At 48.0% G+C, this 26,359-nt stretch overlaps 1 protein-coding gene across 1 annotated transcript in view; it reads left to right on the plus strand.

Annotated features, from left to right (window-relative positions):
* Positions 1-4,147: 4,147 nt before the first annotated feature.
* The window catches only part of Kif26b (kinesin family member 26B), a 403,835-nt gene continuing 381,623 nt past the window's right edge, over positions 4,148-26,359 (plus strand). The window contains exons 1-2 of the mRNA XM_021197273.2: positions 4,148-4,846; positions 5,609-6,010. Of these exons, the coding sequence (XP_021052932.1) occupies positions 4,784-4,846; positions 5,609-6,010 (465 nt within the window). The 5' untranslated portion in view covers positions 4,148-4,783. The remainder of the gene's footprint in view (positions 4,847-5,608; positions 6,011-26,359) is intronic.

Raw genomic sequence — 26,359 nt, forward strand, 5'->3', positions numbered from 1 at the left:
ACACACACACACACACACACACACACACACACACACACACACACACATGAAATGTCCACAAGAGTAGAATTTAGGGGTCTGGTTCTACCTCCCAGCCCCATGTTCCCAGAAATAAGACTCAGATTCAAAATATATTCACAAATACCTTGGCCATTTAGCTAGGTTCTTCTCCGACAAGAATCATAACTTAAGATAACACATTTATCTTAATATGTACACTGCCACACAGCTGGTTACCTGTGGTCAGGTATCAAGTATTAGGCTCCTCGCAACTTCCAGAGCGAATCTCCCACCTGGCTCTATCCCAGAATTCTTTCTGCCTCCCAGATGTCCCACCTTCTATTTTCTGCCTAACCCATAGGCCATCAGATATATTATTGACAGGTGCTACATCCATACAGACCTAAGATACTCTCTCTACAAGTGGTTAAACAGCAGAAGCAAGAGCTAGTTGACATATAATGGATCGATGGAAATGATTTGGCCTGTAGATCAGGGATAATATGCCCAAAGTGAGCCAGCAACCCATGTGTCATGACCCAAGAACATGAGGACAACATACACGCTATTGGAGTCCCAGCAGGACAGAAAGACACAGAATGGGGTGGTGAAAAGATTTGAATAAGTAATAGTTGAAAATGTCCCAAACTTGGTGAAAATTTTATAGATCAACTTTGTGGTCAACTGAATGAGAAACGCCCTCTATAGACTCATGTATTTAAACACTTGATCCCCAGTTGGTGCAGGTGTTTGGGAAGGTTATAGAACCTTTAAAGGTGGAACCTTGCTGGAGAAAAGGCATCACTGGGGGTGGCGGGAGGGGGGTTTGAGGCTTTGTGGGCTGGCCTCACTTCTTTTCTCTCTGCTTCCTGCATCCGAATGAAATGTGATCTATTGGTTGTTCACACCGCCATGCCTTCCCCATAACTTCCTCAGAAACTATAGGCCAAAATGACCTCTCTTCTTTCTAAAATTGCTTTGGTCAGGGTATTTTGTCATAGCAACAGAATAGTAACTAATACAAACTTTCAGGTTCTAGAAATTCAGCAAACTCTAAGCAGAATTAACACAGATCCACACCCAGAAGCATCTTTGTCAAATTTCCAAGAAAGAAAAATGTAAAGAGAAGATCTTCAAAGCATCCAGGGAAAAAAGGGACACAAACCAGAACAAGGAACACCCATGATGATGACAGGTAGTACCACTGAGAATTCTACATCCAACTAATTGAGTCCTTAAATGGAGATGCAAGGCAGATAAGCAAATCTGAGAGTATTTGTTGCCACAAGGAAAGGCTGGAGAGATGGGTCAGAGGTTACAAGCAGTTGCTGCTCTTGCAGAAGACCTGGGTTTAGTTCCTAGCACCCACATGACAGCATGACAGCTCACAATCTGCAGCTCCAGATCTGGTAACTATCTTCTGGCCTCTGCAGACACCTGTTGTGCATATGGTATCTTCACACACACACACACACACACACACACACACACACACACACACACACACACACACCCTGATAAAAAACACTTATACACATAAAATGAAAACAAATAAATCTTTAAGAAAGAAAGAAAGATGAAATGAAGGAAGACAGGCAGGCAGGTAGGCTAAAGGGAGTCCTCCAGGCTGAAAGAAAAGAATTCAGTTGGAATTTTGGTTCTACAGGAAGGGAAAAAATCCAGACTTGCAAAACAAACAAACAAACAAAAAACAACCTGGGTAAATACATGAACAAAACCATATTTTTCATAGTTCCATGGGAAGATAGATTGTTTAAAACATAATTTAAACAATCATATTGAGGATTTTTTTTAACGTATAGATTTAAATCATTAGCCCAAAGGACAGAGGTAAAATGGACTTGGGAATGCCCAAAGTGTACATTTTAGTGAAGTCTGCCATGCTAAGAACAGCCCAGGCTAAGTTAAAGATTCATATGAGAGTCATTAGAGCTAGGGATTTAGTCAAAGGACCGGAGAATATGAAGACATTATTCAATTAACAAGAAAGGCAAGGGAGGGGGGATGTAAGATACCAAAATAGGAAACAGACCCATGCAAACAGTAACAGGAAACCCCAAACCACGTCAAGCCAAACACTAAAGACATTCGGATTCTCTAGACCAAATGAATGAATGAATGAATGAATGAATGAATAAATAAATAAATAAACCAAGATCAGTCAAAATTGAACTGTGGTGATGGAGGCCGAAGAGTAACTGCTAATTGTTAATGTGGGGTGGGACTTCTGGAGAGGGGGGGGTCCAGTGAGAAGAATTCACAATTTGGTAGTGGACTATACTAGATTGCAAATATATATATATATATACACACACACACACACACATATATATTTGTTTATTCATGTATGTATTTATTTACTAATGGAATTTTACACTTAAATTTTATGCATTTCACTGTATATAGATTTTACTTAACTCTCTCGAGGAGCCGCCATCTATAAAATTTCACCGACAGAGGGCGCTCCGAGCCCATCGAACGCCGGGGACCGAAGCTACTTTGAGATGCACATCAGATCTCAGGGCTCATCATTCTTCAGGACGGATCGCGCAGCTCCGCAATGGCTCCCCTTTCGACACCCCACCTTTCCCACTTCGGGCTTCACGGGCTCGTCCATTTCACCTGGTCGCATGCTGCTTTGAGGCTGATAAGCCGCGAGTAGCTAATGGCGACGATATTTTCCGTGGCACCTAGGCAGAATACAGATGCGGCTGCAGCCAGCCTGGGCTGCCTGGAGGCTACCAGTCCCCCTAAGGTCTTCGGCAGATATGATCGCGTTAAAATTGGAAGTAGGAACGTAATGGAAACTTCCACAGTGTTCTCAACATCTTCATTTTGACCTTCTCGCCTCGCTTTAGAGGCTATGAAATATCCCGGGTGCACGGGCTGCAGAGGGCGCTGGGTGGGGATGGCGGTGCCCAGGAGGCGCCGAAGGTTCCCACAGGAAGACAGAATGGGGAGGGGGCGTTGCCCGGGTTCTAGCTCCCCAATTATTGTATTCTGCCCCTCCTTTCTCTTGGATATGTCGAAGGAAGACAGCGACTAGGGAAGCCCGAAATGTCCTCCTGCCCCCGCCTAGCCCCAGGCCAGGTCTTTCCGGGGTACCCAGATGCCATTACACCACACGTGATCTCTGCGCCCGGCTGGTCCCGCAGGAGGCGTCTCCCGGGGTGTTAATTAAAGGTCACAACAAAATAGACCTGCCGGCTCACCAGAAGAAATGTCCTCCCGGGAAATGAAAAATGACACCCCGGAGCAGCCACGTGTGGAGCCCGGCGTACGCCGGCTTCCTGCGCTCCGGGGCGCTGCGCCGGGCGGGGGACGGGAATCAGACAGCGGGCGACAGCTGGGTGCTCTGGAGATCCCACAGGTCCGGGTGCTGGCAGGCAACCGTGCAAAGGGGCGAGGGGACGATCCCGGTCCTCGAGGCCGAGCAGCTCGCGCCACACCCCCTCTCCAGGCCCGCGCAGTCCTTCCGCGCGTGTTCCGCGCGACCAATCCCTCAGTTTCCCCAGCCTGGCAGCTGCAGGCTGGGTCCCGGGCTCACCTGTGCGGGTCTCTCGGGAGGTTTCCCTATCATTAACAGGGGCTTGGGCCGGTGGGCGGGCGCGGGGGGGGGAGGTCAAGGTTCCCGGTGCTCAAATCGGGGTCCTGGGGAGGAGGGTCCTCTGGCCCGCTGGGGCTAGGAGGGCGAATCAAGACAAGGTTTGCCAGGCAGGTCTGGGAGAACAAAGGGCGGGGGGTTGGCCCCGGCCTGTTTGCGGACTTGTTTGTGACTCAATCCGTTTGCTCGGCTTTTCAAAGGCAGACCTGCACGCCTTGCCAGGAAGAGACTAGCTCCCGGAGAGGGGGGCGGGGAGGCCCGGGCGCTGTGTTTCAGCGCAGCTCGGCCGGCTCCGAGCTACAGGCTCGCGCGGTGGATAGCACCGGAGCCCCCGGCTGCGGGCCCCTCGCCAGCAACTTCCCCGCCCGGAGCCAGATTTACGACCCCACCCCCGCCCCGGCTGCGCCTGGCGATGCCAGGCCCGAGTGCCGCGCCGTAAATGGATCGCGGCAGGCGAGGCGGCGGCAGCAGCGGCGGCGGCGGCGGCCGGGCGGGCTCCGAGGCGGCGGGGCTGAGGTTTCCTGGGCTCCGCGCTGCTCCCGGACGGACACACGCGTCCTGACCGCGGGCTGCTCTCCGGCCGCGCACAGCCGCCCTCTCCCTGCCCTGCGCGCAACTGTCAGGAGAAAACGGGACGGCGCATATTGGCTCGGCGACACGCCGAGGCTCCTCCCCGAGTCTGGATCCTTATATTTTGGGAGAATTTCTTTGAACTCAGTTAGCGAGCTCGGGGAAGGAGGCAAGTTCCCACCGCCGGCTCGGCTCGGCGAAGGCTCGCCCACCTTCCCTGCAGCAGCCTCCCTGCGTCCTCGCCGCCGTCCTCCTCCTTTTCGGCCCCGCTAGAGGAGAACGCGCGCTGGCCGGGTGGAGGAAAATGCTAGCGATCTGGATGTGACCGTGAAGAGAGGACGCGTGGCTGGAGGAGGCAGAGAGATGAGAAGACCCATTATTTGAGAACCACCAGCCGCTCCAACCTTTTCTGAAAATTGGTGCTATTACTTCTGGGGTCCATTTGCTTTTATTCTTCCCAACCCCCCATTAAGAAATCTTGACTTGAGGACCAACCCCTACCACGAGGGGGGACTCCTTCTGGGTTGGCAGACCTTTTGGATGTAGCCTTGTGGGAACATTTAGACCCTTTCCTCTGGAAAAGCCACCATGAATTCGGTAGCTGGAAATAAAGAGAGGCTTGCGGTCTCCACCAGGGGCAAGAAATACGGGGTAAGTTGTGGCGGTGTCCACGCGGAGATGCGTTCCCAGGGACTCATCTGGGCGGGTGTCCTCTGCTTCCCGGGAGCCGGCAGCGGATGCAGGGTCCCCAGCTCTCGTGTGCACCGGCGTCCCCACGGCCGGCGGGGCCGTGCGTGCGTGGAGGCGGGTCTGCAGCTCGCCTGGCTACGGGAATGTCTTCGGCCCTTGGTTCCTCCCTTTCCTCACACCCTTAACTTTTGCAGTATTTCGGGACTTGCAGACAGAGTTAAGCCGAGGGGAGGGTTTCCCAGGAATTCCTCTGCTTTTCCCTCGGATCGCTGCCCCGGAGCAGGGAGCCGGTTTGCTTTACCTGGGGGACCTGGGGTGGGGGCTGTTCCCCGAAAGAGTAAACATCCAGAAGTCACAGTCACCCACACTGGGATAGGGTGTTCTAGGACTGTGTACCTAGGCCCTTGCTGGGGTGGATACCGGGTTGGAAAGAGTGGGGCGCTGGATTTCTGGGTGTTCACGCAGAAGCTGCAGGATATCCACACCCCGCAAGCTCTTGTGCTGACCCCAGGAGGAATGGAGGGGGACCTGCGCGCGGTCACTCTGGCGAAGGTGGGTGGGACAGGACTTCCTTAAGGATTGGTCACTTGAAGGATGGAGATAGATGGAGGGCAGGTTCTCATCAGTGTGGGCAGGACGGCGACCCCACCACCACCCCAGCCCTCCGCCGCACGGGAGACCGGGTGGCCCTGCAGGGCCTGACGCCGCGCGTCTCTCCCGCAGGTGAACGAAATGTGCTCGCCCACCAAGCCCTCAGCGCCCTGCTCTCCTGAGAGCTGGTACCGCAAGGCTTACGAGGAGTCGCGCGCCGGCAGCCGGCCCACCCCGGAGGGAGCAGGCTCTGCGCTGGGCTCATCGGGTACCCCGTCCCCGGGCTCGGGCACCTCGTCCCCGAGCTCCTTCACCGGCTCTCCGGGACCCGCTTCTCCGGGCATCGGTACCAGCTCGCCCGGCTCCCTGGGCGGCTCACCGGGCTTCGGCACCGGCTCCCCGGGCTCGGGCAGCGGCGGCGGCTCCTCCCCCGGCTCCGATCGCGGCGTCTGGTGCGAGAACTGTAACGCCCGCTTGGTGGAGCTGAAGAGGCAGGCTCTCAAGCTGCTGCTGCCGGGACCCCTCCCGGGCAAGGTGAGCTACTGCGGGGTGCTCTGTGGGAAGCTGCGCCCCACCTTAGGATGCTGCCTTGAGGCGCCCGGGTGTAAGGCCCCTAGCTGAGCACCCGGCTTCGCGGGGCCAGGGAATGCCCCCAGTGGGTTAGCCATACAGGTTCTCCCTACCCTGTCTTCGATTCTGCAGCAGCATGCCAAAGGGGGCAGTAACAGCCAGCTGCTGTTTCAGGTTCCAATGGCTTATTTGTGGCTCTACCTTCCCTGCATCACAGAAACACATTTTCCAAAGCCAGCATTTCTCTCTTAACACTCCATGTGTCTACTTGAGGAATATTAAGAGGTGGCCCGCTGTAAGAGCTGAGCTACATCCTGGCCTGTTCCTGGACTTATTTAATAAGCACATTGGTTCCTCCATAGCAACCCTGTCTGCGTGGTTTGAACGGCCTGGAGCCCCCAGAGCAGAACACAATGCAGTTGTATTTGCACAGTTGGGTCCAAGTACTATCACATGATAATATTTACTCATCCACTTCAAAGAGTTTTTATCAGTGGTTCGAGAGAAACATCAAGAAAACTGCATTAGTGGGGAGGTTGCTGACACTGCTCAATGACATTTTCTGGCTTATTTTTTTGTGACTTTTGAAATGAAATATTGTGATTTCAAATAGCGGGGCTTAGGAGAAGCCACATCTGCTTGCCTCTTCTGCGTATCCATGCACACACGTGGATGTTTTGTATACCAGGGTTCAGTTACACAGACAACCACAGACTGCTGTAAAATTTAAAATGGGAAAAGTTGCCCCCCGGGAGAATTGGTTTTATAAATCTAGAACTTATCTCAAGAATAATTAACTCTGGGTTATTGTCAATTTGGCATTTTTGTCGTTCCTTCATTAATCTTCCAGGACACTGCAAGAGTAAATCTCAGGGCCAGGATCCTCTCTCAGCCTTGCATGCTACGCTGTCTCCATTTAACACCTTTGCCCAAACATAGACCTATTTTCTTTTTTTCCCATTAATATTCCTTGATTTCCCACCCAGCTCAAAGTACAGCCCCCGAGCCAGCAGGTCCTTGAGGGCGCTATCCTTCTCTGAGGAGAGCTTATCTTCTGATGAATCCACAGTCCATCATGTGTTCTCATCTGTGTCGAGTGTTAGGAAGAAGGGACTGTGGAATGGGGTGAGAAAACCTCTATGGATATAGATTTGAGAGCTCCTGGTGCTTGAGATGTGACAATGGCTGATATTTGTAATCCTAATAAGTCACAGGCCACCAAAATTATCTCAGAACATTGAAGTAGGGGTTCTTCATGGTATTGTTTGAATATTCCTCTTATGCAAGAGTAGAGAAGCACCAACTCTTATCCTAAAAAAGGGAGGGGGAAAAGGAACACAGACAGGAAGAAACAAAGGTTGAAGCTTAAGCACACGCGCACGCTTGGTGATTTATGGGGTCATGTGAGAGACGGGTGCCTTTGTTTTGGTTAAAGCCACCTGGAAAATTCATTTCACACTGCTTAGAAGGCAGTGCCATAAATGTTCAGATTTTATTTATTGGATGAAATTAAAATGATATGAAACTGATCATATTGTAGAGGGAGCGATGGCTCCAGATGCAGCCAAGTCCTGGACACACCAAGTCTCGGTGCTCTATGATCCAGGGGCATTGAAAGGAGAGCTATGAGTCTGGGGACGGTCACTGATCACGTTAGAACATCATACACAGTTGCCAGAGTTGCATCAAGACATTAGTATTGCGGGATTTAGCCAGGAATAAGGATGCTTTGGTTAGCTCATTGATAGCAAGTGAGCTATGGAGCCTTAGTATGAACCACCTACTGATCTTCGGGACTGATAACTTCAGGGATTGTGTAAATGGTAAGCACTGTCACCTTCTAATTAGATTTCTATAACATCTTTAACTTTTGTAGCATTGTGATCAAACGAATGCCAAGTTGTCTGGTGCCCTCTGTGTGGTGGGTCCTGTCCAATGGAGACAAGGCATTTCTTCTCAGTGCTAGCTTTATGAGCAAACTGTAAGTGCTGATTTATGAGTGGAACCTCCGTAGCCTGCAGGCCCTGAAAGAGTTAAGTTTCGGTAGAATAAGGGATGTCATTGTGACCCCAACATGTAATTCGCCCCAGAGAACAAGAGTCTGGGAAGATAAAGACATGTTTTTGAGGGATAATTAGCAAAAGGCATTTTCATAATTCACTTAAGATGCTTAACCATATTTGGGTAATATTTTCACAAATAGAGTATTAAATCGTATTAGGTAGTATGAAAAACCTTCTGCATAGTCATTCAGAAGTCAGAGGCAGAAGAGCAGGTCCTGAAATCCGTTACTTCAGAATGGGTTTGGCTTTTTTTTTTTTTTTTCCAGCACTGATTTATTTTGCAGTCTTAGTGAGTCAGTTTCACATTTTAATACAATATGTTTTTTTAAAATTAATTCTTTAGAATCTCGTCCCATTTTTAACGTTCTCATCAACAAAGCAATGGAAAACCAATGGTTCAGATGGTTGGAGTGTCTGTCACAAGGCGAGGTTCAAAAAGTGTTTCTGTTCTTCTGAGAGAGATATGAAATTGACGTTTATCTAGTAGACAGTATCCTGGAGGTTTCTGGTTTACAGAATCAGGCTGTTGTAACGCCCACGGTCACGTTAAATCTGATGAGCTCATTCCTTCATCCCTCTGCTGTTAGATGATTCCCCTCAGCGTGCTCGTTGCTGGTAGCAAGCTCTAGAGAGTTGCCCTCCATTTATTTTGGGGACAGCTGGGTGAGGTGAGGTGATGAAGTATTAGTCTCTGGATTGAAGACTGCCTTTGGTGCTCCAAGAGCTGCCGTCTGAGTCTCAGCATTCATTCTTGAGAGTGTATGGCGTCTGGAAGACTGGGCTCTGGGCTTTAGGGTAGAGACCAGTTCTGTGACCACTGGAGGATAAGGCTTCATGTTAGACCATTATGAGACTTGGATGTAGCTGGGTCACCGGGTAAAGGATGATAATGTTGACAGAAGCAAGAAGAGAGAAAGATGGTGATGGTAATAACTTGAGTTTTCTAGAGAGGGGATCAAAAGGAGAGGCAGATTCAGCCATAAACCTGATGGTTGCAGGTTATCTCAAAACCCAGAAAGTGAAAAATCTGCTCTGAATTCATCCTCTCAGGAGCAGCTTAACTGGGCAAGGAGATGTGCCATCCTGGTGTCAGGCCGTAAACCCTTCTGATTGACTTTTACTGCCTCAGTAAGACAGTGCTTGCCAGTTTATAACCTTTCTTTTTTTAGCATTCGTTAAGTGGAAGTGCTCAGATAAAACAGAAGTCTGGGGCTGTGGAAAAGTGTGGGTTCTTTAGGGTAGCACTGTCCTTTTTCCCACTGTCATGTTTCACTGTGTAAATATAGAACATTTCCTGCATTGTGGTGAGCATGCTTTCCCGTTTTCATAGACAGTCAAGGCACTGAGCCAGAGAGAGCAGCCAAGGAACGAGCCTCTCCTTTTTTTGAGCTAACCTAGATCATTCTGATAGCTGTGACAGAACCTTTGAATTGACAGTGGAAAGCCCACGACACATCAGCCTGAGGAAATTCCCTGGAGAAAGCAGGAATGTTCCAGGTTGGGCAAAGGTTATCTGACATCTGCCAATTTCCATACCCACAAAGGAAAATCTCTTATGTAAAAGAAAGGTCCAGAACTATGGTCCTATCTGATTGTTTTTTTCTCCTCAGTCACATATTCTGAGTCCATCTATGCCCCAGAAATATCAGCAAGATTAGCCAGACATCCTGAGACGGGTGACCCAGGAATAACAGGGATGAAAGAGAAGAATGTCTGCTGGGTTAAAAAACACCAAACGTGAGCTCTAAATAGCCAGAGCCCAAGAAAGTCTAGACTTTGGGAGATATAAATAAATATTTCTGTATTTTGCCAGTTCCAAAAGAGGAAGGAATATGAAAAATAACTTTAAAAGTAACCCCTAAAGCCATTGTAGTATTCTGTATAGATAAACTAGACTTTACATTTGAAATATTTACTAATAACGAAGGAATTCCAAACAAATTTCCCTTACTCTAAGAACACATCTTTAAAAAGCACCTTCAGAATCCTTTTCATTTTGAAAGTATTTAAAAAACATTTCTTTACTGGGGGCGGGGGGACTGGGTGTTTAAGAGTACTGGGTGCTCTTCCAGGGGACAGGGGTTCAATTTCCAGCTCCTTCATGATGGCTGACAGCTGTCTATAACTCCATTTCCAGGGGCTCCAACGCTCTTCGGGGCTCTGGAGGCACAAGGTGTGCAAGTCGTGCACAGGCATATGTGCAAGCTTTTTTCCTTATTTTCAAACACGTGCACAGTGGGATGTGATCATATTTGTCTCCCATTGGCTCCCCTCTCCTTTCCTCTCCCCAACGCAGTCCCATCCCAAACTCAACGCTCTTTTTTCTTTCTTTCTTTCTTTCTTTCTTTCTTTCTTTCTTTCTTTCTTTCTTTCTTTCTTTCTTTCTTTCTTTCTTTCTTTCTACAACCACTAAGTCTAGTCAGTGCTGCCCATATGTGCTTGGCTGTGGGGCCATCCACCGGAGTGTGGGAAACCTACCAGCAGCCACATGAGAGAGAGAGAGAGAGAGAGAGAGAGAGAGAGAGAGGAGTGATTCTCCCTTCCCTAGCAATACCCACTGCCAACAGCTCCCTAGTATGAGGGAGAGCTTTGAGAACATCTACCTCAGTTGATGCCTGAATTCTACCAGTCTTGGCCTTGTGTAAGTCCTGGGCAGGTAATCACAGCTGCTCTGAATTCACGGTTGGGATAGCCGTGGTATCTCCAGAAGACAGGATTTCACAGTGTCCCTTCTTGTCTTCCGGCTCTTTGAAATAAAGGGGCAGCTGGTACCTAGCAACAGTGATGGAGAAGTCCTGGAGCATTTATCATTTAAGACCCCCAGAGTCATCTCCAGAGTTTATCAAAACATTCCCAGTGGAGCCAGGCGGAACCCAATTTCTTCCTCAACAACATTTCATTTTGCCGGACTTTTAAGAGCAATACCAACATGGTCAGTTTTGGGAGTGACTTAATTCATTTGAAAGATTCTCCAACTAGTAATCACCCCCCCTCCCCATTCTAGACAAGATTATTACATGACAAATGTGATTTTTAAATGTCTGAGGCTGGTAGTTTGTCAGGGTTTGTAATGATTAAGCCAATTAAAATTTAGGTCAGTTGCTCTTTGGTGTTAAGTCACAGACCATACCAATCATCTGCTGATAACACGAGAGCAATGATGGATGATTGACAGTTGTCTCTGTGTGCCCAGCAGTGTGCCAAGATTGACAGACAGTCTCATAGCCAAATAAAGATGCGTGTGATTTCTTTGTCTTGGAGTTATAGGCGCTTATTGTGGTTATTATGGTCAGTCACACACATGTACATAGCACACACATAGACATGCATGCACACTTACACACATAACATCCTGACCCCAGAAAAGGAGCCTGTAGCTGGGTACTCAGGGTCACATGCATACATTAGCCTTCCCTGCCATTCTGTCCCCAGAGATTACAAGCTGGCGAGTGGTGTGGGTCTCCCTTCCCTTCAGTATTATTTTACCATTGTCGGCTCATAGGCACCCTTCCTTCCCTTATAGCCTGTTGAGTGGTTCCATTGGGTTGAGGAACTCCTCGTTGAATGGGCACTCTGGTGAACTTCCTCACTTCTGCACATCAGTGTGAAGGAGCCCATTATCATTACATCCACTGGTAGAGGTGCCGAAGGGTGGGGTGCATCTGGGATCCTCAGTTACGTTTGGAATGTTTATGGAAACATCATCCTATCAGTTTTCATATATCATCCTTCTCTGGCTGTTGTCTTTGGGCCTTCTCAAGAAACCCCTCTGGAGAAAAATGGCCATTGAATACTGAGTAGAAAGGCATCCATCAGAGGGAGTTTCTTTACTTCCTTAATTAATGTTTTATTCTTTTTGTTTTTGAAAAAGTGTTGCATTTAGCCCAGGTTGATCTTGAACTCACTATGTAGCTAAGGTCTATCCCCTATCAAACACCTTGCAAAGCTTCTTTTTTATTAATTATTTTAATTTTTTAATAATTAAATGGTGTAGTATTGGCACACAGGAAACAGAAAATATTCAATAGAAAACAAAATATAGGAGTGGACTTAAGGACAACTGAAAATTTGGTCTGTGATTGTAGTAGTGTCTCTAACCAGTGGTGGGGAAATGGGTGTTTTATTAAAAGGTTTGGGAAAAACTACATAGATCAATATTTTAGAAAACAAGAAATTGATCTATACAGTTCATTATATACCCAGAAGATCTCCCAGTGGGCCAGAGAGCTAAATACTAAGTATTATAGAACAACAGATTTATACTACACTCCCAGCCTTTGCAGGCAAATATTCCTTGGACATTTCCACTTTGTTTAGTGCCTTGTGTTGTGTCCATGAGTGGGAGAGGGTGAGGGTCAGAGGTCAAGGTCAATGTTAGGTGTCTTTAGCCTCTTTCTGACTTTGGTTTTGAGCCTGGGTCTCTCATTCCAAAGCTCACCAGTTCTGCTGAACTGGCAGTGGAGCCTCCTACCTCTGTCTTCCCAGACCTGAGATTACAGGCATGTGCCTGCCTTCCCAGGCCTGGGGTTACAGGTGCGTGCCTGCCACTGTGCCTGGGTGCTTTACTCAAACTTAGTTTCTTATCCTTGCAGGGCAGGGTTTCACTGACTGAACCATCTAAGGAACAAGTACCATAACCTACCAAGTTCAATAATAATAATAATAATAATAATAATAATAACTTTAAAAATGTCTGAGTACTTTATCTGCATGTACGCTTGCATACCTGAAGAGAGCATGAGATCCCATTACAGATGGTTTTGAGCCACCATGTGGTTGCTGGGAATTGAACTTAGGACCTCTGGAAGAGCAGAGCAGCCAGTGGCCTTAACCACTGAGCCATCTGTGTAGCCCTACCTAGTACTTTTAATACAAATCATCATCACTGTTTTCCTGGTCATGAGCTCTCCTTGAATTCCTGCTATCAAGCTGATTCAGTCATGCTGCATTAAAAAAATGCTACCGGATTCAACTTGATAATACATTATTTATTGTTTTGTTCTTTGATAGTCATATACCAATGATCATTTCTGATTCTCATTCATGTACCAGTGTAGTATTATATTATGAATAAAATATGAAAAAGTATTAAAATTCCTGCCTGGAGCAATACACAGTTTGCTCTTAGAGACAGACACCATGAGAGTCACACTGCGGCATATCAAGAGAGCAATTGAATTGCTCAGGAAGCTTAGGGGGTGGGTAGGAAATGACTTTAAAAAGATGGGTCGGATAGGAACATACTGAAGCGGAGATGTTCCAGGTAGAGGGAAGGGCGAAGGGGGTTACATACACAGGATAACTTAAGTGATGTATTGTTCTCTCTCTCTCTCTCTCTCTCTCTCTCTCTCTCTCTCTCTGTGTGTGTGTGTAATGGGCTGGAGAGGTGTTAAGGGAGGGAATTGGGAGTCTTGTGAGAAAAAAGAATCAAGATTTTCTCTGTAGCAATGGGCAGACATTGGAAAGTATCCAGGAAGGGGTTGAAATATCAGTTGTGTATTGTGAGAGAGGGTGTCTTGTGTACCAGTGTCCCAGAGTCCCATTAGGGCACCTTCCACAGTGGTGCGGGTGAATTATAGAGACTGAATTGAAGTGATAGTGATATGAATGAGATGTTAGGAAAGTCATGGTTTCTGCATATATGGGTGCTCATATAAGGCACAGGAAGTATTCACTCTCCACGCATCAGATAGAGAACACAGGTATTAACACAGTAATAACACAGTAGAGTTTGCTACTGGTGGTGGGAGTGGCTATGTGTAACAGAACTTGTTGGAGTTATCTAGAGTTTGAGGTTAAATCGTCCATTGGGTCCAACTGGGGTCTCTAGAATCCAGCTGGGTTCTCTAGGGTCCATCTGGGTTCTCTAGGGTCCATCTGGGTTCTCTAGGATCCAGCTGGGGTCTCTAGGGTCCAGCTGGGGTCTCTAGGATCCAGCTGGTGTCTCTAGGATCCAGCTGGGGTCTCTAGGATCCAGCTGGGGTCTCTAGGATCCAGCTGGCGTCTCTAGGATCCACCTGGGGTCTCTAGGATCTGGATCCAGCTGGGGTCTCTAGGATACACCTGGGGTCTTTAGGATCCACCTGGGGTCTCTAGGGTCCAGCTGGTGTCTTTAGGGTCCAGCTGGAGTCTCTAGGATCCAGCTGGAGTCTCTAGGGTCCAGCTGGGGTCTCTAGGATCCACCTGGGGTCTCTAGGATACACCTGGGGTCTCTAGGATACACCTGGGGTCTCTAGGATCCAGCTGGCATCTCTAGGATCCACCTGGGGTCTCTAGGATCCACCTGGGGTCTCTAGGATCTGGATCCAGCTGGGGTCTCTAGGATACACCTGGGGTCTTTAGGATCTACCTGGGGTCTCTAGGGTCCAGCTGGTGTCTTTAGGGTCCAGCTGGAGTCTCTAGGGTCCAGCTGGGTGTCTAGGATCCAGCTGGAGTTTCTAGGGTGGGTTTTGATGTGGAGACATGGATCTTGGAGTTGTCACAAAGAAAACGGCTGCGGAATGCACAAATGGTATGAGCTCTGTGTATCTGAGGTAGGCTCATTAGCAAACTGAGCATAAACCATAAGCATTGGCCCCAAAGGAACAGGAAGCCCAAGGGATTGGGAAGACATTAGGTTAGAAAAGAGGGAGACAAAAAGTTGGGGACAGCATATGGTGTCATGGAAACCAAACTAAGAGTTTGGGGGACCAGGATGGTGGGAAGCCCTGAACTTGGAAGGAATCAAGGAGTCACGAGTCCATGGAGTTGGCTACTAGGAGGTTATGGGAAATCTTGGCTTGAACAGTTTCTGGCATCTTAGAGAAAGATAGTGAATGTCAGTGTGTCCAGTGGTGGATGGAGAACTGAGATATCTGAGGCATCTCAGCTGCGAGGATATGAGGGGTGCCATTCCTGATGGTCTTTTATGTTATTAAAATGAAACCCGAGATAGCAGCTGCTGATACAAAACCAGCCTTATTCAGTTGTGTGACCAGGGGCAGGCTACTTGGGTTTTTTGAAATTGGTAATTCTGTTCAATAGTGATAGGACCCCACCTCTCAGGTTGTAGCAAAGGTCATGTGATTGTGAGATAATGTTGAACTACCATCTTGTGTTCTTATACTCCAAAGACTTTCCCAGAAGAATTGAATACAGTGAAAGCCAATGTCCTTGTGCCTTCCGTCCATCCTCCCCTTCTGTTGTTAATGACCCCGACACCAACATGGAGACAGAGATACAGCTCTGGAGAAAATGGAGTCATTCAACTCTTTCCATCTTCCTTCATCTCCAAGTCAATGACACCCCCAACCCCCCTCCCCCATTCATCCACCTGTAGGCATCTCTCTCCCTGGGAACAGTTCAGGTGCTCAGTTGGCGAAGGTGGCTACTCCTTATAGCCCAGTTGCCATGAATATGGATTGGGAGTCTTTGTCATAGATGGAAATCCCTCCTGAGAGCTCCTGCCCTGCTCCGAGGCCCCAAGGGAGGAGTGCAGCAGTGGCGTTTGGCATTTTGGGCCCTGGTGAATGAAGGAGAACAGATTTCCTTCAGTGACTGTGCATGCTGCATGCTGATCTATCCAGCACCAGGAATTCAACTTATCTGCTTTCCAATCCGGTTTTATCTTTCTCAGACAGTTTTCTTTGCAGTTTTACTTCGCTGATTCTGTTGCATTGATTCCAGCCAGACCCTGTGAAGACGGCTGGAAATAGAGATGACACCCTCCTCCACTTGGCCACATTTCCCACACTGGTAGCAGCTGTTAGTCGGAGTGGACAAGGAAGGCAGGGTGCTTGTAAACCTTAATATAAAGGGAGGGCATGCTCTGGATGTTGCAGACATTCTGGGAGGCTCTGGACTGAGCAAGCGACTGCGAGGACTGTATCCTAGGGTGCCGAGGGTGTCACGGACTAAATTGCGGCTCTTATTATTTTCCCTCCTCATTCCTGATTGCTGGTCGGTACTGTTGCCGACCACCAAGATTTGGAAAGCTCTTTTAGCTCCCTACATAGCAAGCCTCTCAGGTCTTTGATGGTCATTACAAATATCTGCTCTTCAAAATATAGATTTTTTTTAAGCTTAATGATTCTTTTATTTCCTCTGAGTGATGCCTGAGCTTTGTAACTGCTTAGTGGAAGATTTCTCTTTTTTTTTCTAGGCTAACACAGTAGCTGAGGGTATTGAGGTGTGTATATGGTGTAATTCTCTTCCTTAATCAGCTGTGATGAGCAGCTACACACTCCTAAGAAACACTGCCAATTTGTGTCTAATGGCTGCCTTTGAGGTATATCATTGGCCCCCTCCCCTGACTCCTCGGGGTGGGGTGGCTTCATGCAGCAATGGGAGACCTCTTTGGTACCTGACAAAAGGTCAAAATGAATAGGGCAGCGGCCGAGAGCTGTTGGGCTGTTTAACTGAAAGGTTATTCAGAAAATAAACTGTGGAATTTGGAGACCCACTACCAATCACCACTGTTTAAGAAAAATAACCTGCTGGCCTAGCTGTGTGTTTGGAGCAGGTGTTGTAAGTCCCAGAGATCGGTGCAATCCCAGATAGGTGAGTTGCATTGTCTGGTCACGGAGGTACAGTGTGGTTTCCAGCAGAGTTAGCATTGGGACCTTAGGATAGTTGGTTGTCTCTCTGTCTCTCTGCCTCCCTCTCTCCCATACCCCCTCTCTGCCTCCCCTTTCTTTGCTTTCTTCCTCTTTCTCCTCTTCTCCCTCTTCTTCCTCCTTTGTCTTCTTTTCTTTCCTCCTTTGGTGTTGGGCACCCAATCCATGACCTTTGAACATTGGGCAGATTTCTCCCATAGACTGAGAACAGGAGTCAGCAGTACTCTCCCATAGACTGAGAACAGTACTACTCTCCCATAGACTGAGTCAGCAATACTCTCCCATAGACTGAGAACAGCACTACTCTACCATAGATTGAGTCAGCAGTACTCTCCCATAGACTGAGTCAGCAGTACTCTCTCATAGACTGAGTCAGCAGTACTCTCCCATAGACTGAGTCAGCAGTACTCTCCCATGGACTGAGTCAGCAGTACTCTCCCATAGACTGAGAACAGGAGTCAGCAGTACTCTCCCATAGACTGAGTCAGCAGTACTCTCCCATGGACTGAGTCAGCAGTACTCTTCCATGGACTGAGTCAGCAGTACTCTCCCATAGACTGAGAACAGGAGTCAGCAGTACCCCCAAGTCCACGAGTCTCTCGCTCGAGTCCCAGAAGGACAGGCCTGGCATGTCTTAGATGGGGTTTTGGTTAAGCCAAGAGCCTGACGCTACTTAGCAGGCTGCCATGCCACAGAGCGGTGGTAGAGGTACCATAGACGGATAAGGTTTGCTTGCTTCTTTCTGTGCTGGCCATGGACCCTTGGGCCTCGAATATGCTGAGCACACACTCTTCCGATGAGCTTGTCCCTAGACCCACTGTGCATGGTTTTTGTTTGTGTGTTGTTGTTGTATTTAGGGTCTTGCTATGTAGCCCTGACTGCTGATCTTCCTGTCACTGCTTCCGGTTACAGAAGTGTGCCTTTATACTTGACAGCCCCCTCCCCGCCCCCATCCCTAATCCATTTGCTGTCTCCTCTGTTGCTTGTAAACAAAATAAACTTAGACGATCATGAGTACAGTTGATTTTAAGAGATCAATTTGGTAAGGAGTATTTTAGGGAAAGTACAGCCTACCAGGCTGTGAAAGGGCTGCTTATCATTTATATTAAGAATACCTGTGCTATTGATTAGGATTTAGTAATAATACAGGGGAGTTTTTCTCTCTCTTGGTAGTTTAGGAATGAACATGAGGACTCTAAACATTGGGATCATCATTAAATTAAAACCTCTTCTGCCCATGACTCCCCTGTCTTGATTCCCCTTCTGTTTGCATCTTCAAATGTCTAGACACATCCCCACTGTTAAGCCAATATTTACATATTTATAACCTGCACATCCGGGGCCTGCCATTAAGGCTTCTGTCACATTTAATGCTGCTGTCTGGGGAAAGGACGGTGAAGCTAGTTGCCTGCTGGGTCATCAGGGTCCATTCAGTTACCTTCAACTCCGGTTTTCTTCTTTATCTCTAGCCCAGGATGTCTCTGTAAATAGCCTACCTCCTGGGGACTCTTTTGCTAACTCTTATTTCAAATACAACATTCTGGGTTTCCATCCAGATACAGCTGAGGGGGCCTAACGTTAAGAGCAAAGCTGCATTTGGCTTTTGTGAGCCCAAAGTATGCTGGGAGCTTAAGTAGAGTTGAGATCATTCCAGGGCAGCAGGTGCTGGGCAGATGCCCCTGTCACTCCTCATCGTTCCATGGTGTTCTCTGTGTGCCTGTAAGTACAGTAGCCATGGAGCCTCCCAGGGACAGACTCTGGCTCAGTGCTCTGGCCTCTGCATAAGTGACCCTCCTCATTCCTTCGGCTGATTCTGCCCTTAGCTGCCGGACGCTCACTTACTCTCCTTTGCCCCTAAATTTATTGATGCAATTAGGTCTGAAATTCCCAGGGTGCTTTGTGACAGACTATATGCGTGTCTGTGTGTGTCGTGTGTGTGCCTATGTATGCATATTTGGCATGTGCATATGCATTCGTTGTGTATGTGTACATGGTTGTTGTGTATGTAAGATGTGTGTGTCGTATGTGACTCATGTGTGTGACCTATGTGGTATATATGTGAGAGGTGTGTGTATGTCTGTGTCTGTGATATTTGTGGTATGGATCTGAGATAAGTATGTGTGTGTGTGTGAGGTGTATGTGAATTGTGTGTGATTGGGTGGTTGCAGTGTATGTGGTATGGGTGTGGGATGTGTGTGTGTAGGGTATGTGTGTGTGTTTGTGGTGTGGATATGGGATGTGCGGATGCAGTTTATATGATGTGGATTCGCGAGAATGTGTGTGGTGTGTATAGTATGTATGTGAGTATATGTGAGTTGTGTGTGTGTATATGCATGTGGTATGTGTATGTGTGTGTGCTTTCAGAGCACTAAAGGGATCACAGAGGTTTATGAATCGGTGGACATCCTGTCTCAGGTTTCAGATATCGAGAGGGTAAAGGTTTTATTGGAGGTCAAGGCAGCTAATAAAGTGAGCTGTGCAGTTAAGAGTGTATTCATCCGAGGACGGCTGAGGGAGGAAGCCGGGGGTAGCTGCAGGTTGGCCTGTGATGGCTTTATGAGATGTATGTATGTATGTATGTATGTATGTATGTATGTATGTATGTACCCAGGGTGGAAAACTCAATACAAAGGCCTGGTTTTAATATGCCTGATTGGGCCTTCTGCTTCCTGCATGGGGCATCCACCAGGGGAAGGAAACCAAGGGTTGTGGGCTTTGTGTGGGAGTTGATTTATCTTTCTATAGGGTGCGTGTAGTTTCCAGTGATTCCAGTCATACCCTTTATGGTGGTTCAGGAGGAGGCGGTGAGAGCTTAATGGAGGCGTAGGAAGCTCGCATTGGCCATGTAGAGACCCTCGGGCTTCCGAGTTCCACTGTAGTTTCCACAGAATTTGTTTCTGCTGATATTTTGCCCACCCATGTCTGTCTCCTGACCTGCACCCGTGCTTGTCACTAGTGATCCATCAGTGTCTGGCTTTTGGTTTGTTCCGTGCATGCAGTAGATATTCCTTTGTACACACAGTACATATGAATTCCTTTTTGAAGTTAAATTCTCTAAAGTTTTTGATGAAGGAAAGGGTAAAAACACGGCCAATGATCCCTATCCTCTGACAGGTAATGAAGCTGCTGCTGGGTGAGGGGAAGCGGCCGGCTGGTGATCTACAAAGGTAGAGGTGATGCCCTGGGCAATAGTGCTGGCCTATTGACATGGCCTCTTAGTCTCTGAAGAGAAAGCTGCAGTGGCAGGAGGCGCCCTTCTCCGAGGCAGAGCCGGGTGTCTGAGGGCTGGCTCTCTGGGGTCCTTGAGGAGTCTTTTGTCCACATGTTCCTGGTTTTGCTCGGTCATCTGCTCTCAACTTCATTTTGCCCCTTAGAGAGGAAAGGGATGCAGGGATGCCCGAAGGCCTGAATGCCTGCTGGAGGCTTGTAGAAATGGCTCCTGGGTCTCTCAAAGAGCAAACTTAATCATCACTGGTCAGAAACAGGCGGAGCAAGGATGGTTACCTCAGGGTGCACAGTGGAATTTGTGAGCTGGGCGGCTGGATCCATTCATTTCCTTCAGTTCTCAGAGTGCCTGAGGGGTAGGCCCTTGCCTCCTCATGGCTGCTCTCTGCTTCACACTCTTTCTCCCTCTTCTTCTGTGTCCTTTCCCATGGCAGAAAAGACTGGCTTGCTGTTTAGAATCTCTTTAATGAGGGTCTGTATTCCCTCTGTGAGAGTGCGGTGGCTTGAATAAGAATAGCCCCCGTAGGCTCATATACTTGAATGCTGTGCCGTCAGGGAGTGGCACTGCTTGAGAAGGACTAGGAGGTGTGGCCATGATGGAGGAAGTGTGCCACTGGGGGTGAGCTTTGAGGTTTCAAAAGGCCAACTCAGGCCCAGGGTCACTTTCTCTTCCTGCTGCCTTCGGATCAAGAAGTAGCTCTTAGCTACTGCTCCAGCATCATGTTTGCCTGTGTGCTGCCGTGTTCTATATGTGATGACGATGGACTACACCTCTGAAACTCTAAGCAAGTGCCCAACGAAATGCTTTCTTTCATAACATTTGCCTTGGTCATGGTGTCCCTTTACAGCACTAGAACAACGACTGAGAGCTTTGCCATCCTCTTGACATAATCTCTATGCTTCTGCTGTCATCCGAGGGACGGGGATGGTTTCGTTTTTCATGTATGACTTTTGGGGAAACATGAACACTCTGCCTACTGCATCCAGCAGAAGTCACCCATTGAGGTTCAGACCCCTCAGGCCACCTCAGTGACTGTGACTGCACTGTCTCTGTCCTATGTGATGTGATAGCACACGACTGCACCCTAGATGCTGGTTAGGAGTCTGGAAGGGCAAGGAGATGTCTCCTGCATTAGGAACTTCAGACTCCCATAGGGTCTGGAGGGCAGAGGAGGACAGCACAGCCGGCCCTGAGTCTCTCAGTGCTGAGCATGAAGCAGGTGGGGAGAGTTGATGCACGGGCACTTCAGACACTTTGTTGGCCAACACTGAATTTCCTAAGGTTCCCACAGATTCTCAAGACATTTCTGGTCCCAGGTCATGCTTTTCAGCCTCAGTTTTGCAATGGGAAGCTGTCCCTCTCTACTGCACAGGTAGATGTGACATCCTTATACTCCTGCTTCAAGAAAGAAGGGGATGAGCTGGGGAAATAGGCCGGTTTTAGAGTCATTGCCTCCCATACGTGAGGCCGTAGGTTCAGTCCCCAGCATCACACAGATTCATGTATAGTAGCAACAGGGCAACAGTTCAGGTATAGTAGCTGCTCCCTGTACCCCAAACTCCATTCACCAGAGTGTCTGTACCCAGCACCCACCAGCCTGGGAAGAACTACACATCACCATGTCTCTCTCACCAACCCCAAGTCTGATGCACAACATTTATACTGTGAAGGCCAAAGAAACATGGGCCTGGAAGATTCATGGACAGAAGGACAATTGCTCCACATGCATTGAAAGAAGAAAAACGGGGTTCACACGTTGGTATGTATTTAGTAGATCATGAACTTCTCAAACCTTTTTAAATCTTTTGTACACATGGCAGAGTCACTATGTTATGTTAATTTGAACCAACACTTTAAGTTTCTGGTGTCGTATACCACTGGACACTTGCTATTTTAGCCACTGATGTTTCATAACCACAGGGCAGTGGGCTCAGGAGCTGCCTTAGAGGTTGTGGTAGAGTGGAATAGGTGTTGACTGTATAGAGAAGCTCCTCGAGTAGAGAGCTGCCACCTACGTAAAATGAACTTTATGTCTCTGTGGCATGGCAACTCGGGGCAGGAGTTTGGATGCTGACGTTTAATGAGTGCCCCCATCACAGTCCTTGGAGAGGGGGAGGGGGCATTTCAGATAACGGAGCCAGGGAGACACCTGTAGAGGAATACAAGATACAAGAGCACTCTGTTTTAAAACAAATCCATTTACCTTCTAGGAAGAGCTTGACAGCTTCTTCCTCTACATCTGCCCTGGGACAGCCTGGGCCACCAGCCACAGTGGCCTCTACAGGGCTCAGATCCATGTGAGTGTTCCGTGTGTGCCTGTAACAGTGTGACGAGCTTCACGCAGGCAGCCCCTATCACTGAGTAAACACCAGTGCTGGCAAACAAATCAGTGTGAACCGAGCACATTAAATGGCTCCCTGAATAACAGTCACTAATACATTGCTATAATTACATTGCACATTTTGCTGTAAACTCCAAAAAATGATTTATTAAACTCTTGGGTCCTTGACAGCAATATGTTCGATGGCAGAGTAACTTTTTCGAATTTGCCAGCACATTTTGTGCGTATGACTTTCTTGGAGTCCGACCAAATGGGCCCTTTAAAAGCTCTGATTAGTTAATACACCTTATATTTACGCAGCTGGTTTTCAGGTTACCCCACTGGGAGGTGGCCACTCCCCCACTTGGTTTTGCCCAACACCCCTTTAAGAATTATCAGGACTGGACAGGGAGAGTTGTTTAGCTGTTTTAATTTTTTTTTTTTTTTTTTGGTACTAGATGAAAGAAAAGGAGGTGGGGAGCCAAGAAACATTTTTTCCATCTAACGCCATTAGCACAGCGTCATCACCTAGAGCCAGTCACTACTGAGGAGGGCTCTGGACTCTAGAGCAACGCATCGGGTTAGAGTTCAAGGCTCCTGCCTGCCCTCTGGATTGACTCCTGTCCACCTTTCTCTACTGAAGAGCCCTTTTGAACTTGTGGGGTTTTTACTGGGTTATCGACACACTCAGGTTTCACTGGTGCCTGACACTTCTCAGGTATAATATTAGCTGTGTTCATATGGCTGTGTGCTGAATACTGGACAGAAACAGCTTAAAGGAGGAAAGTCAGATTTTTGGCTCCCAGTTGCTGTCCATCATCACATGAGAAAGACAAGGAAGATTTCCTGGAGGTAAAAGCATACAGAAGAGACTTTTCACAAGGTGACAGACGGGGATGGGAGAGTGAGCCAGACCAGAATCAAGAAGATGACCTTCAGAGTCCACTTCAAAGTTTCTATTGGCTAGGTTCTGCCTCCTAAAGGCTCCATCATAGCTAGGGACTGAGTGTTCACAACATGAGCTCCCCAAGCAGGGTATTCTCTATTCAAACCATAGAGATAAGAGCTCTGCTGTCCTGTGACTTATCCAAGGCTCTGCCGACAGATGAAGCAGCACTGTCGTGCGGCTGTCCAGTTCCCATGCTTTCCTTGCAAAGTCTCCTTCAGACTGTTCTCTTAGACTGTGGCTAATTGGGAGTTTCCTTGAGGCCTCTTTACCAACTCCTGGCTGAGACTTCCCGCCAGGGTGTAAAGCTAGAACAGTGACTTTTGTCTGAAGCGGGACATTAGGTGGCATGGTGGCTGCTCTCATATGCTGCCAAGGTAGCCTGGATACAGAGTTGTGACCCTGATGTGAAAGCCTTCATGTTCCTTTGTACCTGCAGCCTCCAGCCCCCCATGCATTCCAACTGAGAAAGCAGTTAAAGCTGATATCACACAGGGAGGCAGAAGCCAGAATTAGCCACGGGAAAATACAAGGGCAGAACTTCACTTTCCAGAGATGCTCTTGTGAAATGCATATCTGTGTTGACTCTGATGATGCCATCAATATTGTAGTCATGCATCCCTAGGATAGGGCTAAACTAAATTTTATACAGAGACACACTTTGGATTTACCTTCGTGTAGCTCACCGCTAAATGCAGACCCATTCTCCCCCAGCTTTGTGAAAAGATGAAAAAAAAAAAATCTTTCTAGCATATGTAAGCTCCTTCAAATGTGAGTGCAAGTTAGAAACAAGGGTCTTAGTTAAAACTTACCTCCTTTCTAGATCTTGAGGTTCTGTGTTCAGCCTTGCCCATTCTGGGGGACCGCTGGGACCGTACTGTGAGCATGGTTATGGTGGATTGTCCAGGCGAGCCGTTGGAATGAACATAGAAGGCCAGAACAGGGACTGTGGAACAGCAAAGGGAAGGGAGGGGAGCCAGGGTTCCTGCTTCTGCAGATGCAGAAGGCAGCTTTCCCTACAGCTGCCTGTCAAGGGACTAACATTCCTGAGAGCCAAGTCTAGATTGCAATATAAGGCAACTATATGCTGTAACTCAGTAGGAAGTACTTTGCTGGGGATGTATAAAGCCATGGGTTTTATCTCCATACAAGAAAAGAAGGAAGGAAGGAGGGAGGGAGGGAAGGAGGGAAGGAGGGAGGGAGGGAAGGAGGGAAGGAGGGAGGGAGAGAGTACAAACAAGTACAAAAAAATTAGGCACAGTTCTGAGGGGAGATGTAGAGAGTCACCCAAGGCAGCCACGATTAAAACAACCGAGAGGCCATAACCTGAGTTCTGAGCTCTCCTTTATTTTATTAACATTTATTAAAAAGCTCTTTACCACAGCTCTCTCTGTGCAGTCAGAAGATGGGAGCCATAGCTAGGTAGGATGGCTTTGTGTAACTCTTGCATTTCACACTGAGACATTGGAACTCGGGGTTCTTCCTTCTTCCCTGTGAGATACTGGCATTCTTTGTCTGGGGAGGACTGGTGTCAGGGTCCTGGAGCTCACACTTGAACTTGGAAGTAGAATAACACAGTTGTAGAAGGGAACCATAGACGTTCTGGAAAGACATGATCTTGTGGCCCAACATAGGATTTTTGTCTTTCTCTGCATCCTGGAGTTTAGTAGGCATTGTGCCCTTAGCAGTGAGCCTGGATTTGAAAGGTTGGGAGGCACGGAACATTCCAAGAGCTGTGGGATTGCACCTCATGTCTTAGATCCCTCCAAGCCATCAGGTAGGTTTGGGAGCCCTCTCCCCCTCACTGGGCCCCTGAGAATAAGGGCTTTCAGGACATGGGAGGGCTGGCACCTCCTGTGGTCTGGGGCTTCAGTTTCTGAAGAAGGGATGTGGCCGATAGGGTGGGCAGGCAGGAGAGAGGTCTCTTACCTTCAAGGAATTCCTTCTGTGATTTTTACAGTTGGTTTCCTTCTGAAGATAATCTGCCATGCAACACTTAACATCTGGTACTTTACTGGGTGGGACTTGCCGTCAAACTCTTTACACACAGACACTCAGGGTGGCCGGTCCCTCTATTATTATTATTATTTTTTAAGACAACTATCTTTTTTGACCCCTAATTCCTTTTTGGATAAAACTTATCTCTTGGTGAATGTTGCCAAGGAGTCTTAGTTAGAATTCTCTTTAGGGGAATGGATTGCACAACTCTAAACTTTGGCAGGACACAGGTGGTGGGACAGTTTCATGTGACAATTGCACAGGGTGCACACTGGTTAATGGCTCAACCAAAGATGCTGGTGGAGCAGAGTGCGGTGGCTTGAACAGTGAGTCTGTGTGAGCGAGTATCAACATGGCCTTGATTCACCCCACTTTACATAAAATGAAGGGGGGGCATTGCCTTTTGGTTTTGATTTTGCGGGTTCCTGGGGTGTGTGGTGTATGGTTCTCGCCCCTGGTGATGGATAGTGGAGCTGGAAGTTCAGGCCTGTTTCTGATTAGCAAAACGACCCTTAAATGAGACCAGGGGAAAAAGCCCTCCTGAGCCTCTGGGGCCCTGGTTTTTCCCATAGAAGTTTAATGGCCTTGGGTCCTGTGATTTTAGCTGAGAAAATGAAAGACTCAGAATGGGGGGAAGGGTGTGTGCTGGTTTTTGTTTGGAGTGAGGTAGAGGGGTTGCAGGGAACCCTGGCCCAGGCCAGAAGGACTGGTTTCCCTGAGTGTGGAATGGTGTAAAAGCTGTAGAACATGCTGGTGGGGAACCTAGGAGAACAGTACACTGGTTACTTCTCACCTGCTTTCCCCCCCCCCCCAAAAAAAGGAGTGGTGTTACACATGTATCTCTCAATGTTCCCAGAGGCTGAGGCAGGGGGATTATTAAGTTCATGCCTTGCCTGGGCTACACAGCAAGATCCTGTCTCGAAAGAGAATTAGAGAGAGGGAAAGAAGACCTGAGTCCTCCATTGATAATTAAGCTGGGAGAAGTCTCCAACAATTCTAGATCCATCCTGGAAATGCCAGGCAACCCACAGCAGTCCTGGATCAGGGCTAGAAGGAGAAGTACACAGTCCCAAGTGATTGGAGCTTCCCTTACAGTTTTGGGACCGTGTCTTCAAACTTGGGTGTCCCAAGACTGAGTTGTTCAGCCTTCCTCTTGGTCTCGCCCA

Source organism: Mus pahari, chromosome 5 (genome assembly GCF_900095145.1).
Source record: "Mus pahari chromosome 5, PAHARI_EIJ_v1.1, whole genome shotgun sequence".
Lineage (NCBI taxonomy): Eukaryota > Metazoa > Chordata > Mammalia > Rodentia > Muridae > Mus > Mus pahari.